At 40.5% G+C, this 17505-nt stretch overlaps 2 protein-coding genes across 3 annotated transcripts; both read right to left on the bottom strand.

Annotated features, from left to right (window-relative positions):
- Positions 1-2869: 2869 nt before the first annotated feature.
- Positions 2870-7794, bottom strand: LOC128613201 (uncharacterized). Of its 2 annotated transcripts, XM_053633841.1 has the most exons (7): positions 7702-7794; positions 7082-7206; positions 6953-6989; positions 5423-5619; positions 3617-5174; positions 3387-3465; positions 2870-3028 (listed from the first exon to the last, which is right to left on the bottom strand). In XM_053633841.1, the coding sequence occupies exons 2-7, from the start codon at positions 7186-7188 to the stop codon at positions 2907-2909; spliced, it is 2100 nt and encodes a 699-aa protein (XP_053489816.1). In that variant the 5' UTR covers positions 7189-7206; positions 7702-7794; the 3' UTR covers positions 2870-2906. The 2 variants fall into 2 exon arrangements, with proteins under 2 accessions (XP_053489816.1, XP_053489815.1); XM_053633840.1 differs by lacking the exon at positions 7702-7794 and having other exon boundaries at positions 7082-7339.
- Positions 7795-11743: 3949 nt separating this feature from the next.
- LOC128612740 (uncharacterized) lies at positions 11744-17165 on the bottom strand. Its single transcript, XM_053633115.1, has 6 exons — positions 16710-17165; positions 16559-16595; positions 13835-14031; positions 12491-13586; positions 12261-12339; positions 11744-11902 (listed from the first exon to the last, which is right to left on the bottom strand). Exons 1-6 carry the CDS (start codon positions 16814-16816, stop codon positions 11886-11888), a joined length of 1533 nt encoding a protein of 510 aa, XP_053489090.1. The 5' UTR covers positions 16817-17165; the 3' UTR covers positions 11744-11885.
- Between the last annotated feature and the right edge of the window lie 340 nt (positions 17166-17505).

Here is a 17505-nt window from a genome sequence, read left to right as displayed (position 1 = left end):
AAGGGCCTAACAGTGTCAGCCTGGCAGTCCTGGGGCTTGAACCCCTGACCTTCTGACCAGTAACCCAGCTGTTGAGACAACACAGCCCTAAAGACTGTTTCTTTACTTCATATAGCATACAGACTAACATTATGACGTACCTTGGACGACTAACAGTTATTACCTCAGATGTCCGTTACATAAATTGACTCGCATAGTCCTGTTAAGGTGTGTGAGACGACAAATTAATACAGTTTCCTGTACGATTCACCCGATTACACTGAACCCTGGAATATGTGAATATCTGTGGAAACCGATGAACGGCCTTTTAAGTCATTTCTCTCACTCGAAGGCGAACTGAACGAAGTGATTCAAACGAGTCAAAACCGGTGAGTAATCTGACTTTCACTGCTCGGATGTAAAAACGCCTGTAATTGTCCACATTGACATGAAAGACGTATATAAAGTTTGTTAGCTCTGTACTTGTACTCTGCTTAATGACAAAGTTGAATCTAATCTAATCTAAAACATCATGGGACCGCACATCCAAGAGAACTTCAAATAAATAAACCGATTCATTTATGTTCAAATTAAATGATTCCCGGAGATGAATCGACTTCTCAGGACCGCGGTAACTTTCAAAGCCGTGGACTGGACCGGTGAGCTTGATTAGATGCATGCGTGGGTTTTTTTTACGTGCATTAATGAAGGTTTTAGGGAAGTAGTGTCATTCATTTTGTTCTAGTCAAAAAATGCACTGCCTTCACTGTATTAGAGGCTGTATGGGTGGTTGTGGTTCAGGTGGTAGAGCGGGTTGTCCACTAATCGTAGAGTTGGAGGTTCGATTCCCAGCCCACGTGACTCCACATACCGAAGTGTCCTTGGGCAGGGACACTGAACCCCAAGTTGCTCCCGATGGCTTCTCTAATAGTATGGATGCATTCTTTCACATTCAAATGAACAGAAACTGTTGTAATTTCGCAATTGCACCGTATTTTCTAAATTTTTACGTTTCGAGATTAGATCACGTTAGATTAGATTACGTTTAGATTGGATCTAATTTCTGTACGTATTTTGAGTGAATAAATCCCTCCACATCATTTTTTACAGCTGTTATTCCTTTCTAGGAGATATAACTTTTACATGCTTACTAGGTGGCAAAACACTCTGGAATTTATAGTCTGGAAAATACAGTAATTGGAATTGTAATCTCGTACATATTGTTATTTTTTGACTATATGATCATTTCCACCATTGCATATTGTTACCAAGTAATAAAAATCTGCCTGAATTAAGAAGGGAAACAGGAGTAGGAATAAATGAATATCTATTGCACTTTACAGGGGGGACTCTAAACCGGGAGCCAGAAGGTAGGATCTGAAACTCAGAGTGAAGGGGATGGGTACTGATTAGGATAGATTCAGCTTTCCTCACTGTGTGTTGTACAGATCAGTGAGATTCCTTTGTTGGACACCTAGGATTTTACTGCTGACCTTCACTATTTTGGACAGAGCAGTTTTTGCCTTGACACTGAGATTTCCGTACCAGCATATTACAGAAAATGTTAATACAGACTCAATGTAAGATTTCTAAAAAAAAAAGAACCATTAAGGTCTTATCAACATGAAATACCTCTTAACATACCTCTGTAATTGATATTAAAATTCAGCACACCAGGGTGTGTGTGATGTCAGCATGTCACGTACATCCTTGGAAACACACCTCTCCAACCATGACGGATCTCCATCTCTGATGTCTAAATGAGGCTGTGTGTTGGCACAATCTGTACACATGCTGGTGCCAGAGGGCCTGACAAGCATTTTAATGCCACATTTCATCCACAGAGCAGATAAAGAAGTGGAGTCGAGACCTCGGTCCTTTCTAAAATGGGTCCTGTTCTCTTGATGGGATTGTCCACTTGTTCACTGCCTGCGGGAACTCGGAGAGAAATGAGCTACAGCCTGGGGCCATGAACTCTTTCCCTCATGCACTTCTTCTCTCGTTGCTATGTTCTCTCATCTGTTTTTCCATGCCTTTTATCCCCTTGAGGGACAGAGCCATGTCTCAAATGGCCCTTCTGAAATGTGAGATGGGGCAGAGGCGAATGTCCAGTCATGGACCTCATTTCAGTCCTATCTGCTAGTATCATCATGAAGTCCACACACCAAATCCAAAACATGTCCCCCTTTATCTTCTTTGCCCTTCATCCCACGTTTCACAGGCAGACAGGCAGAGGTTAGGGCAGTCATGTGTGGTGATAGACCTTCGCTTATTGCTAGCAATAGCAGCTTGAGGAATAGCTAGAAAAACTCAAACTTGTAATCCATAGAAATTCTAACAATTAAGAGCGATTTAATGAAAAGAATTGCAGCAAAAATATTCTCAGAAAATGCTGATTCATTTTTAATGCCCTCGTTCTAATATGTTATCATTCCTATAGTAACAGCTCATTCATGGGGACTTGTGTGTCAAACACTCATCGTAACTTAAAATATAATAAAATTATTAAAAATTAATATATATAATTTAATAACTTAAAATAGTCAAGTGCGAGGTGGAAAAGTCATAAATTATTTTCTCATAACCTGTTTACTCTTCATGACAGGGTGAGGAACTGGACAAGCCGAGAGTCTCTGAATAGAGCTGCTGCTCTTAGGAATTGAGAAGCGCCACCTGACTGTCATCTGAGCACATGCATATTGTACAACTTTGAAAAAAAATAAAATAAATAAAAAGAATCCCAGATGTTTAATGTGGTCTCAGATTTTGGAGCACACTGTATATTTTCTTGCACAAAGGAGACAGTGGAGAGATTGAGGTTGTAGAGTTGGTGTTCTTCATTCTTGAGCATTCAGTCTGACAGGCAATATCACACACATCATAAGCAGCGTTCATTGACCTCAACTTTATTTATAATTTCTGCAGGGTTAGAGAGTGGATTGATCTCTGCCGCAGCTGGTACAGGCTCTGTAGATGCGAGAGAAGCTCCTGGTCAGGCGTTTGCGGAAATTCCTGAAGCGTCTGGAGGCCTTTGATTCACCGTGTGAAGCTGGAAAATATAAGATGAAGCCGAGTTATATAGCAAAATGACAAAAACTGATTTTTTAGATCGTTATCAGATCATTAAATGAAGGATTGGAATGGATCTTGTGAGAAAATAACATCTGATGAATGAAACCAGGTGTCGCACGTGACGAAAAAATGAATCGTGCTGAAACAACGCACGTGAAAATACAACAACATGCCCTGCATGTGAAAAAGGTGTTTAAACTACACGTGAATGAATTATGAAGTTATTATTTATGTGTGAATTTCATGCGAATTTCCTACAAAAGAAGTCATCAGGTATAAAGGAGGTCACTGAGGATTAGGAAAAATTTCAGTTCAATGTTATTTTAAAGACTTACTCATGGGAAGGTCTTCCTCGGTGGAACTGGTGGGCTGCTCACTGACTTTCAGAATATCTGCGCGGCCATTGTTCTCTTTCTAGAAAAGATTGATCAAGATAAAAGGAGAAATCAAAAAACAGAAACTGGCCTCTGCTGTGATAAATGAACTGAGAAACCTAAATTATCAACGTTTGTTTATAATGTTATAAAATTACTTTTTTATTCTAAAAGACACAAATCCTTCATACCTTAAAGCCATAGCAGTTTATGGGTGGGTTTTTCTCCAGAATAATGTCAAACCAGACTGCAGAGCCGCCATGACTTATAGTCCCTGCTGTCTCACGAAGGGAATCTGCTTGCTCACGTACAGTGTCCTTTTCAGTTGGTCTGTCCAGTATTTTTTTTTCTGCTTCATGTTCTGCACCTGCGCCTGAAATGACTTCAGGAGTACTGCATGAAGCACCTTGTTTAGGCCATGGCAGAGGTGGACGTTCAGGGCGTGGTTTCAGTCCACATTTGGGCAAGCACCTTTTGGACTCTGAAAAAGTGTTGTTCTTGGAATAGTGGGGGATGGAATTTACAGTGTTGACCTCAGTCCCTGCAGTCTCATGAAGGGAATCTGAGGGACAGGTCCTGCCAAAACGTCCCGCTCTGTTTGATTTGAAGAAAACTTTAGCTTTTAGATTTGTTAAGACGTTTGCTTTCTCACGTACTGTGATTTTTTTTTGTTTTAACAAAAGTTCATTTTCAGCTGTTCTTTCGGGAGCACTGGCATCGCCTGTGAGGTCAATCGGAATACCACGATCATCATCTTTCTTTGACTCTGCTGAGAAATCTGGTTTCTCAGGGCTTCCTTTAAACAAAGGCGATAGGCGGCCAGCTGGTCTGTCCAAGATGGTTTTTTCTCGTTCATGTTCTGCACCTGCGCCTGAAATGACTCCAGGAGTAGTGCATGAAGCACCTTCATTAGACCATGGCAGAGGTGGACGTTTAGAGCCTTGTTTCAGCACACATTTTGACAAGCACATGTTGGACTCAAGTACTGTGTCCTTTCCTTTTTTGAACAGAAGCTTGTTTTCATCTGTTATTTGGTGAACATGGTCATCATCCATAACGGAAATCGGAATGACAGCGGCATCATCACCTTTCTTTGACTCTGCTGAGAAATCTGGTTTCACAGGACTTCCTATGAACAAAGGCACGCACTTGGTGGACTCCTCTGCGAAAGTGTAAATTGTCTCGGAATGGCAGGGGATGGAATTTACGGTGTTGACCTCAGTCCCTGCAGTCTCAAAAAGGGAATCTGAGGAACAGGTCCTGACAAAACTTCCTGCTCTGTTTGATTTGAAGAAAGGTTCAGCTATTAGATTTGCTAAAGCGCGTGCGTTTTCACGTGCTTCACGAACACGGCCATTTTTCGCGATATAAATTGGAATGACACGATCATCATCTTTTTCCTCAGCAGCACTGACTAAACCATTGACCACTATTTCAATCATTTCCTTGGCATCAGAAGTCGTCTCTACGCTGGGGTCCAAACTTGTTAAAACACGTGAAAAATGTTTCACCAGCAGATCACTCGCATCCCGCGTAGCCTTGTTTTTGAGCTGCACTGAATCGCCAGATTCAAGCTTAACATGAGACTTACGAGAGATCTTTTTGAGTGACTTGATTATCTTATTAGCCACGGTCTTTAACTTTTTCCCTGATGCGACCCTCCGGATTGCCTCCTGCATTGCAGCTTTGATTTTAGTGATGGCTGTTTGAATGGAGTTCTGTACCAAATCAGAGGAGTCTTCTGGTAGACTGGAATGAGAGAAAATTGATGCAAAAGTCATCCATTGAAATAAATAATCAAAATAAAAGGTACTCTCACCACAATATTTATAGCAATAAAATAGAAGTAGTTCTTAGAAAATCACTTCAATTTTAGTCACTTAAACAGCAGAGTAAAGTTCATCCCTGAATATTAACAGTGGACACTGACACTTGACTGTTAGAGTTCAAAGTTGTGGGTGTTCATACACAGGTTGTTATACGGTACATGGGCTTACCTTTGACCTGAGCAGCTCGGTGTTGCAGAACGGCTCCTTGATTCGCATTCATCCTTTTCCTTCAGCTTAGCTTTTGCACGGAGAACCGATTCAATCCCGAAACGTTCGATGAGATCCGGCATCATCTTCCCAATGACGGACTCCGACATGGACGTCACGATTTCGGTGCAGAGAGATGCAAACTTCTGTTTCGTGTACTGTTTAAACGACACAGAAACAAAGAAAACGGGTTAGGAATACGTCCCTGAGAAGGGAACGAGATGTTGCGTGAGTCTGTGTAAAATCACGCCTATTTATAAGCCTGCCGTGGTCAGGTGACGTGGCATATCGTGCGTTGCGTGACTATAAAAAGGTGCCTGTAAACCATGTCATCAGCTTCTCTTTGTCTGAAGCGCAGACGCAATTTACAGGCATACCCAAGTATGATAAAGCCACGAAACGTCTCATTCCCTTCTCTGGGAAAAGGGTTACATGTGTAACCCAGACGTTCCCTTTCGAAGGGAACTCAACGTTGCGTGAGCTTCACGCTGTGGAAATGAGTATACCCATTCCATCATACTGAGGGTATGGCCTGTCACAGAGGCTCCATCAATAGGGGTGTGACTGACCAAAATGGCGTCCACTTACACCCTAATTGTTGAAGGAGAGACGTTCTTATCATTCTTGGTGAGAAACGTTCCTGTAAGAATTCCTGGACTGTAGCATTGTGCCATTTACTGGGTCTCACTCATGTTCCTAGTGTTTTATTCATGTTGATATTTCTGTAAAGCTGCTTTGAGACAACGTCTATTGTAAAAAGTGCTATACAAATAAAATTGAAGTGAAAAATTGAATTTAACACGGTCTCTATAACCCCGGTTGAAAGATCTAAAATCTAGTTAATGTGTACATGGGAAACTATGACATGATTATATAAAGCTAATTTTACTCAGATATAATTGGTCTATCTCTGTAGATTTTAGTGGTCATGACCTCTGTTTAGAAATAATTAAGTGTTACTATATATCATTATGACTAGCAAGAGGTCTGCTCTTATTGTTTCAGGTTTGATGACGATCAACCTCAATGGCCCACCAATTTCAGTGTTCACCCAGAGAAATATGGAAAGTCCTGAGCAAGACATTATCACACTGCAAATGATTCACAGTCAGGGCAATGTAAACCTGTAAATCTGACTGAAAATTCATACACAAATTTATAACTGAATAAAGAAAGCATAAGTGAGCAATTTAATGTCCTTACAGCTGACAATTTGGTATGTATTTTTATAACAGAGAGCAGCTGATGAGTTTATATAAGTGTGTGTATAAATGACAAACACACTGACTTATCTTCTGTCATTCTTTGGCTGCTGTTGGGGCAGGAGGGGGAGGGGGGTTGGGGGCTGAGTAATAGTAAACCACCTTTCTTTTTTATTTAGGACTAACCCACTGATGCCATGTTGTTTATTTAACAAGTAAAAACTGTAACTGTCGGCAGGTTTCTGTTTTATACGAGAAATGATCAAATCAGGACACGTTAGCTTCTTACCTGATGCGTCATGTCCTCAGTCAAAGTCTTCCATTCCCTTAAAAAGAATTCACAAAGTTAATGATTTATTCATTGTCTATTAATGTGTAAAAGAATGAAATTTTAGGAGGAAAAAAAACATCAACCTACTCATCACTCAGATGAAGAACGGTGTCCAAAATGTCCCTAAAGACCATCAGGGCCTGACGGCTCTGGAAGGCTGGAAAGGAAGATTCACGTGTTCCAGACTGATCCATTTTCTTCTTTTCGCTAATCTGTTGAGAACAAAATAAGTTCAAATCAGTTTAGGTGCCGCAGTTTTAGTAGCTCTGTAACCAATGTACAATAATGTAAGTGGTTCAGCAGCGGCTGTGTTTAAGTGTCTAGATTAGAATTTAGAAATTTAGAATTTAGAACCAGCTCCTGCTGTGATGTCACCGAGGCGCCCAGCAACATCAGAAATATTCCGTGCAGGAAAACAACAACAACAACATTTCCATTAAAGATGATAAAGGCACTGATTGGGTTACTGAGAGGTTAAATCCACATGGTGAATTTCTGCTTTTGTAGAGAATTTCGTGAGACACATACTGGAATATCAGAAAAAGGGCTTTTTAAATAGTTATTCAACATCTATTACCTAAAATACTTCAGGAAATAAAGTCTACTCTTTTAAAAGATGTCCTTCCTAGTCACACAACTGGAAGCACAGACCTTTTAAACAAAATATTTAAAAATAAATAAATAAATAAATATTTAAAAAGACTTGCCTAGAAAGAAATAGGTCACACAAGCATATATACAAAATATACAGTCACAGGGAACAGAAAGTACAGCCTCCTTCAGTTCTGTGTGTTAACTCTGTGTTCCTCACCAACTTCCGTAAACAAACAAATAATCTCAGGTGACAACAATAACAACAACAATAGATTTCAGTATGCAGTTGTTTTTTCCCCCCAAAACACAAGTCAACAATACGATAAAATAGAAAAAGACTCTTGTTCTAAGCTTCAGGGAATTTTCCAGTTCACCACACCACAAAAAGAATTCGAATGATGCATTTTTGAAAAAGAACGTGGTCTGAATTGCAGAAACCAGCGGATACTACTGATACTACTGAACTTTACTAAACCCAAAAATATCCATAATCCAGTTCAGAGGAAACAAATACTCGAATTATTGAATCTAGTTTTCAGGATTCAAACCATCTTATTAACATCAGGAGAGAGAAATAAAAGAGAGGATGATGATGGAACACACAGTATTTTTGCTTTTATTTATTTGTGTTTTATTTATTTAAATATGCTTGCCCAAATCACCAAACATGCTGTGATAATCACCAAATATGCTGTCCAAATCAGCAAATATGCTGTCTAAATCACCAAATATGCTGTCCCAAAATCACCAAATATGCTGTGATAATCACCAAACGCTGTGATAATCACCAAATATGCTGTCCAAATCAGCAAATATGCTGTCTAAATCACCAAATATGCAGTTCCAAAATCACCAAATATGCTGTCCAAATCACCAAATATGCTGTGATAATCACCAAATATGCTGTGATAATCACCAAATATGCTGTCCCAAATCACCAAATATGCTGTCCCCAATCACCAAACATGCTGTGATAATCAGCAAATATGCTGTCCAAATCACCAAATATGCTGTCCAAATCACCAAATATGCAGTCCCAAATCACCAAATTTGCTGTCCAAATCACCAGATATGCAGTTCCAAAATCACCAAATATGCTGTCCAAATCACCAAATATGCTGTCCAAATCACCAAATATGCTGTCCCAAATCACCAAATATGCTGTCCCCAATCACCAAACATGCTGTGATAATCAGCAAATATGCTGTCCAAATCAGCAGATATGCTGTCCAAATCAAATTTCTATAAATTCAGCTATTATCTTGTCTTGTGGACTTTATGTAAACATCTGTTATATAAGTGAAATAGATTATTCAGGACAGAACTAAATAAACAACAACATGGGATTTTTATGATCCGTCTTATTTTGTTAACAGTATTAAGATTTAGCAGATTCTGCAAGGGGTGTGTAAACTTTTGGGCACAACTGTAATTTTGCCAGCGAAAAAAACCCCAAAGTTTCCCATACTTTTACCACTCACAGATATGTAATATTGGATTATTCTCTTTAATAAATAAATGACAGGTACTGCATACCCAAATCACCAAACATGCTGTGAAAATCACCAAATATGCTGTCCAAATCAGCAGATATGCTGTCCCCAATCAGCAAATATGCTGTCCAAATCACCAAACATGCTGTCCAAATCAGCAAATATGCTGTCCAAATCACCAAATATGCTGTCCCAAATCAGCAAATATGCTGTCTAAATCACCAAATATGCTGTCCCAAATCAGCAAATATGCTGTCTAAATCACCAAATATGCAGTTCCAAAATCACCAAATATGCTGTCCCAAATCACCAAACATGCTGTGATAATCACCAAATATGCTGTCCAAATCACCAAATATGCTGTCCCCAATCACCAAATATGCTGTCCAAATCAGCAAATATGCTGTCCAAATCAGCAAATATGCTGTCCAAATCACCAAATATGAGAGACACCGTGAAGGCGGCTTCTATGCTTTGAAAATCACCAAATATGCTGTCCAAATCACCAAATATGCAGTTCCAAAATCACCAAATATGCTGTCCAAATGACCAAGCATGCTTTGAAAATCACCAAATATGCTGTCTAAATCACCAAATATGCTGTCCCAAATCACCAAACATGCTGTGAAAATCACCAAATATGCTGTCTAAATCAGCAAATATGCTGTCCAAATCACCAAATATGCAGTTCCAAAATCACCAAATATGCTGTCCAAATCACCAAATATGCAGTTCCAAAATCACCAAACATGCTGTGATAATCACCAAATATGCTGTCCAAATCAGCAAATATGCTGTCTAAATCACCAAATATGCTGTCCAAATCACCAAATATGCTGTCCAAATCACCAAACATGCTGTCCCAAATCACCAAACATGCTGTCCAAGTCACCAAACATGCTGTCCAAAGCACCAAATATGCTGTCCCAAGTCACCAAACATGCTGTCCAAAGCACCAAATATGCTGGCCAAATCACCAAATATGCTGTCCAAAATCACCAAATATGCTGTCCCCAATGACCAAATATGCTGTCCAAATCACCAAATATGCTGTCCCAAATCATCAAATATGCAGTCCCAAATCACCAAATATGCTGTGATAATCACCAAATATGCTGTCCAAATCAGCAGATATGCTGTCCAAATCAGCAAATATGCTGTCCCAAATCACCAAACATGCTGTCCAAATTACCAAATATGCTGGCCAAATCACCAAATATGCTGTCCAAAATCACCAAATATGCTGTCCCCAATGACCAAATATGCTGTCCAAATCACCAAATATGCAGTCCCCAAATCACCAAATATGCTGTCCCAAATCACCAAATATGCAGTTCCAAAACCACCAAATATGCTGTCCAAATCACCAAATATGCTGTCCAAATCAGCAAATATGCTGTCCCAAATCAGCAAATATGCTGTCCAAATCACCAAATATGCAGTCCCAAATCACCAAATATGTTGTCCCAAATCACCAAACATGCTGTCCAAATCACCAAACATGCTGTGATTATCACCAAATATGCTGTCCAAATCAGCAGATATGCTGTCCAAATCAGCAAATATGCAGTCCCAAATCACCAAACATGCTGTCCCAATTGTAACAATCACATTGTTCAGATATTACAACACGGACTGGAAACTCTGTTCTCCAAATACGCACTCCATGAGTCTCTGACAAGTACTCGGTCCGTTACTCAGGCCAAAAGGCATATGATTAAATTCAAATAATTCAAACGGTGTACAAAACACTGTCTAAGGGCAATCTGCCTCAGCCACAGGCTCTTGATTGTACCCATTCGCTAAGTCGAGAGTGGAAAACCATTTGGACCCTGACAATGCATCCTGAGGCTCATCAATTCTAGGAAGCAGTTATGCATCTTTCTTGGTCTTAGAATTATGTTGTATAATCCACACAAAGCCTCAGCGTACCATCTTTTGAATAATGTACATGTACGTGTGTCTTAATAGATTTTTGTTTTTGTGTATTCAATCCGATTGTGTTTTTACACCCTTTACCCGAGCACTGTCTGAAATATTTGACGCATTTGTGTTCAATTTAAAGAATAATGATGTTGAAAGGATCTATGCAGTGGTGGAACGTGTGTCGATTCACGAGGACAAAACCAAAGATGTTAAAGCGTATAAATCCACACACAATTTATTGTCGCTTGACGTCTTTATTAAAATACCGACGTATCATAATTATGGACTATTAGTTGTTTTATAAAGCTAATTATTTAGAATTAAATGAGGGAAGGAGTAATAACAGCCTTCTGAACATCCAGATGGACAGATGTTGCTCTTGTGTGTCGGTGCTTTGTAGTCATAAAAATTATTTTCTCATAACCCATTTACTCTCCATGACAGGGTGAGGAACTTGACAAGCCGAGAGTCTCTGAATAGAGCTGCTGCTCTTAGGAATTGAGAAGCGCCACCTGACTGTCATCTGACCACATGCACATTGTACAACTTTGTGTATATTTGTCCATGTTAAAAAATTTTTTTTTATCCCAGATGTTTAATGTGGTCTCAGATTTTGGAGCACACTGTATATTTTCTTGCACAAAGGAGACAGTGGAGAGATTGAGGTTGTAGAGTTGGTGTTCTTCATTCTTGAGCATCAGTCTGACAGGCAATATCACACACATCATAAGCAGCGTTCATTGACCTCAACTTTATTTATAATTTCTGCAGGGTTAGAGAGTGGATTGATCTCTGCCGCAGCTGGTACAGGCTCTGTAGATGCGGGAGAAGCTCCTGGTCAGTCGTTTGTAGAAATTCCTGAAGCATCTGTAGGCGTTTTATTTACCGTGTGAAGCTGGAAAATATAAGATGAAGCCGAGTTATATAGCAAAACGACAAAAACTGCTTTTTTAGATGGTTATCAGATCATTAAATGAAGGATTGGAATGGATCTTGTGAGAAAATAACATCTGATGAATGAAACCATGTGTCACACGTGAAGAAAAAAAGAATCGTGCTGAAACAACGCACGTGAAAATACAACAACATGCCCTACATGTGAAAAAGGTGTTTAAACTACACGTGAATGAATTATGAAGTTATTATTTATGTGTGAATTTCATGCGAATTTCCTACAAAAGAAGTCATCAGGTATAAAGGAGGTCACTGAGGATTAGGAAAAATTTCAGTTCAATGTTATTTTAAAGACTTACTCATGGGAAGGTCTTCCTCGGTGGAACTGGTGGGCTGCTCACTGACTTTCAGAATATCTGCGCGGCCATTGTTCTCTTTCTAGAAAAGATTGATCAAGATAAAAGGAGAAATCAAAAAACAGAAACTGGCCTCTGCTGTGATAAATGAACTGAGAAACCTAAATTATCAACGTTTGTTTATAATGTTACAAAATTACTTTTTCATACTAAAAGACAGAAATCCTTCATACCTTAAAGCCATAGCAGTTTATGGGTGGGTTTTTCTCCGGAATAATGTCAAACCAAGGTCTCTCCACCTCTTCGACGGATACAAGTGCTGGATCTGCAGAGCCGCCATGACTTATAGTCCCTGCTGTCTTACGAAGGGAATCTGCTTGCACACGTACAGTGTCCTTTTCAGCTGGTCTGTCCAAGATGTTTTTTTCTGGTTCATGTTCTGCACCTGCGTCTGAAATGACTTCAGGATTAGTGCATGAAGCACCTTCATTAGACCATGGCAGAGGTGGACGTTTAGAGCCTTGTTTCAGCACACATTTTGACAAGCACATGTTGGACTCAAGTACTGTGTCCTTTCCTTTTTTGAACAGAAGCTTGTTTTCATCTGTTATTTGGTGAACATGGTCATCATCCATAACGGAAATCGGAATGACAGCGGCATCATCACCTTTCTTTGACCGTGCTGAGAAATCTGGTTTCACAGGACTTCCTATAAACAAAGGCACGCACTTGGTGGACTCCTCTGCGAAAGTGTAAATTGTCTCGGAATGGCAGGGGATGGAATTTACGGTGTTGACCTCAGTCCCTGCAGTCTCAAAAAGGGAATCTGAGGAACAGGTCCTGACAAAACTTCCTGCTCTGTTTGATTTGAAGAAAGGTTCAGCTATTAGATTTGCTAAAGCGCGTGCGTTTTTACGTGCTTCACGAACACGGCCATTTTTCGCGATATAAATTGGAATGACACGATCATCATCTTTTTCCTCAGCAGCACTGACTAAACTATTGACCACTATTTCAATAATTTCCTTGGCATCAGAAGTCGTCTCTACGCTGGGGTCCAAACTTGTTAAAACACGTGAAAAATGTTTCACCAGCAGATCACTCGCATCCCGCGTAGCCTTGTTTTTGAGCTGCACTGAATCGCCAGATTCAAGCTTAACATGAGACTTACGAGAGATCTTTTTGAGTGACTTGATTATCTTATTAGCCACGGTCTTTAACTTTTTCCCTGATGCGACCCTCCGGATTGCCTCCTGCATTGCAGCTTTGATTTTAGTGATGGCTGTTTGAATGGAGTTCTGTACCAAATCAGAGGAGTCTTCTGGTAGACTGGAATGAGAGAAAATTGATGCAAAAGTCATCCATCGAAATAAATAATCAAAATAAAAAGTACTCTCACCACAATATTTATAGCAATAAAATAGAAGTAGTTCTTAGAAAATCACTTCAATTTTAGTCACTTAAACAGCAGAGTAAAGTTCATCCCTGAATATTAACAGTGGACACTGACACTTGACTGTTAGAGTTCAAAGTTGTGGGTGTTCATACACAGGTTGTTATACGGTACATGGGCTTACCTTTGACCTGAGCAGCTCGGTGTTGCAGAACGGCTCCTTGATTCACATTCATCCTTTTCCTTCAGCTTAGCTTTTGCACGGAGAACCGATTCAATCCCATAACGTTCGATGAGATCCGGCATCATCTTCCCAATGACGGACTCCGACATGGACATCACGATTTCGGTGCAGAGAGATGCAAACTTCTGTTTCGTGTACTATTTAAATGACAGAGAAACAAAGAAAACAGGTTATGAATACGTCCCTGAGAAGGGAACGAGATGTTGCGTGAGTCTGTGTAAAATCACGCCTATTTATAAGCCTGCCGTGGTCAGGTGACGTGGCATATCGTGCGTTGCATGACTATATATATTGTCTGAAGTGCAGACGCAATTTACAAGCATACCCAAGTATGATAAAGCCACAAAACGTCTCATTCCCTTCTCTAGGAAAAGGGATACATGTGTAACACAGACTTTCCCTTTCAAGGTGAACTCAACGTTGCGTGAGCTTCACGCTGTGGAAATGAGTACTGAGATAAGTACCACTCCATCATACTGAGGGTATGGCCTGTCACAGAGGCTCCATCAATAGGGGTGTGACTGACCAAAATGGCGGCCACTTAAACCCTAATTGTTGAAGGAGCCAACTTTGGTCAAAAACGATCCTGTAAGAACTCCAGGACTGTAGCATTGTGCCATTTATTGGGTCTCACTGATGTTCCTAGTGTTTAACATGGTCTCTACAACCTCGGTCGAAAGATCGGAATGTATGAGCTGATGCCCCTCAGGGGCCATGCCCCCAGTTTCCATAGTTCCGGCCGAGGGTGATAAAATAAACACTCTGGCTTCAGACGATAGATCCCTGCGAACGGGAATCTCCCAGGGAGTGCCGTTCAGCAGAAATATAATCTCCAAGAACCATATACAAGCTGGCCAATAAGGCCAAACTGTAATACCGAATGAATGCGTGCGGCATAGACCACCCTGCCACAGCACACACATCGTGTAAGGGTACCCCTTAGATAAAGCCTTTGAGAAAGAGACCCCCCTCCCCCTTGTGGAATAAGCCCCTATGCACAGAGGTGTAGCTAGACCGTGTGCCTCATGAGCAATAGAGATTGCTTCCACTATCCAGATAGAGATGCGCTGCTTTGACCCAGCATCACCTTTACTGTCACTGCCAAGCAGACCAGCAACTGCTCCAGACTTATGCCACTGGCCAGAGCGGTGAATGTAAGTACAAGGAGCCCTTACTGGACACAATGGGTGCACTCTTCCTCATTCCTACTGGCTGGGCACCAGACGCACTTAGGGCACTTAGGAATAATCCAGCCTAGGATATAGGGAGGCCTTGGCTAATCCAGGGGCATAGTCAAGGCAGGAAAGGTCAACAGAGTTGTCAGGGTCAGCCAAAAGAGCTAACTTTAGGGTCAGAAGCTTCTCTGAAGCTGACTCTAAGGGCTCAAAGAGGGTGCCTGACAGACCTTCCTGGACCACAGAAGGTTTCAGGAAAGTATTCGTGGTCTGCAGATGGGCCTCAGCCATCTGACACCATGTATAAACCTCGAAGTTGGAGGATGTTGCCCCACAGAGGCTCCATCAATAGGGGTGTGGCTGGCCAAAACAGGGGACACTTCCAGGTTTTCAGAGCATGTAGGCATCGCCACATGACACTGATTATTCTCAGGGGTTCTTGGGTGACCACTGAATGGTCTCATATTCACAATAAGCATGCTCCAGTCCCATAAAAATTATGCACTGGTTCCCCCCTCTGGCGCCTTGGAGTCAGAGAGGGTGGGTTGGCGTTCCATACCAGAAGGAGAAGTCGCTTCACGAGCTCCAAATCCTGGAAGTGGAGGGCCGGATGCGGAGGAAAGAGCAAGAGATAGAGCAGCTCTAGTCTCCGATTCCCCCTCCAGATCCATACAGGACCCGTGGGATTTGAGCAGCCACCCCAGAGTCCTGAGGTTCAGGACTTTGTTAAGTGTACTTAGAGTGTACAGGCTTGATAGGGAATTTCCGTTTAGGCCCACTTAAAGTTGATCGACCAAGGGTGAAGTCTAAACCTCTGGTTATTGTAATATTCTTCTAGTTAATGTGTACATGGGAAACTATGACATGATTATATAAAGCTAATTTTACTCAGATATAATTGGTCTATCTCTGTAGATTTTAGTGGTCATGACCTCTGTTTAGAAATAATTAAGTGTTACTATATATCATTATGACTAGCAAGAGGTCTGCTCTTATTGTTTCAGGTTTGATGACGATCAACCTCAATGGCCCACCAATTTCAGTGTTCACCCAGAGAAATATGGAAAGTCCTGAGCAAGACATTATCACACTGCAAATGATTCACAGTCAGGGCAATGTAAACCTGTAAATCTGACTGAAAATTCATACACAAATTTGTAACTGAATAAAGAAAGCATAAGTGAGCAATTTAATGTCCTTACAGCTGACAATTTGGTATGTATTTTTATAACAGAGAGCAGCTGATGAGTTTATATAAGTGTGTGTATAAATGACAAACACACTGAATTATCTTCTGTCATTCTTTGGCTGCTGTTGGGGCAGGAGGGGGAGGGGGGTTGGGGCTGAGTAATAGTAAACCCCCTTTCTTTTTTATTTAGGACTAACCCACTGATGCCATGTTGTTTATTTAACAAGTAAAAACTGTAACTGTCGGCAGGTTTCTGTTTTATATGAGAAATGATCAAATCAGGACACGTTAGCTTCTTACCTGATGCGTTATGTCCTCAGTCAAAGTCTTCCATTCCCTTAAAAAGAATTCACAAAGTTAATGATTTATTCATTGTCTATTAATGTGTGAAAGAATTCAATTTTATGTAGCTTAGGCATAAAAATTAGGAGGAAAAAAAACATCAACCTACTCATCACTCAGATGAAGAACGGTGTCCAAAATGTCCCTAAAGACCATCAGGGCCTGACGGCTCTGGAAGGCTGGAAAGGAAGATTCACGTGTTCCAGACTGATCCATTTTCTTCTTATCGCTAATCTGTTGAGAACAAAATAAGTTCAAATCAGTTTAGGTGCCGCAGTTTTAGTAGCTCTGTAACCAATGTAGAATAATGTAAGTGGTTCAGCAGCGGCTGTGTTTAAGTGTCTAGAATTAGAATTTAGAACCGGCTCCTGCTGTGATGTCACAGAGGCGCCCAGCAACATCAGAAATATTCAGTGCAGGAAAACAACATTTCCATTAAAGATGATAAATTGGGAAATAGGTCACACAAGCATATATACAAAATATACAGTCACGGGGAACAGAAAGTACACCCTCCTTCAGTTCTGTGTGTTAATTCTGTGTTCCTCACCAACTTCTGTAAACAAACAAATAACCTCAGGCGACAACAACAGCACCAAAAAACACAATAGATTTCAGTATGCAGTTGTTTTTTCCCCCCAAAACACAAGTCAACAATACGATAAAATAGAAAAAGACTCTTGTTCTAAGCTTCAGGGAATTTTCCAGTTCACCACACCACAAAAAGAATTCGAATGATGCATTTTTGAAAAAGAACGTGGTCTGAATTGCAGAAACCAGCGGATATTACTGATACTACTGAACTTTACTAAACCCAAAAATATCCATAATCCAGTTCAGAGGAAACAAATACTCGAATTATTGAATCTAATTTTCAGGATTCAAACCATCATATTAACATCAGG

The sequence above is a fragment of the Ictalurus furcatus genome, chromosome 9, assembly GCF_023375685.1.
Source record: "Ictalurus furcatus strain D&B chromosome 9, Billie_1.0, whole genome shotgun sequence".
In the NCBI taxonomy this organism is placed as follows: domain Eukaryota; kingdom Metazoa; phylum Chordata; class Actinopteri; order Siluriformes; family Ictaluridae; genus Ictalurus; species Ictalurus furcatus.
Note: the sequence above shows the minus strand (reverse complement) of the source record. Positions and strands in the feature narration are given on the sequence as shown.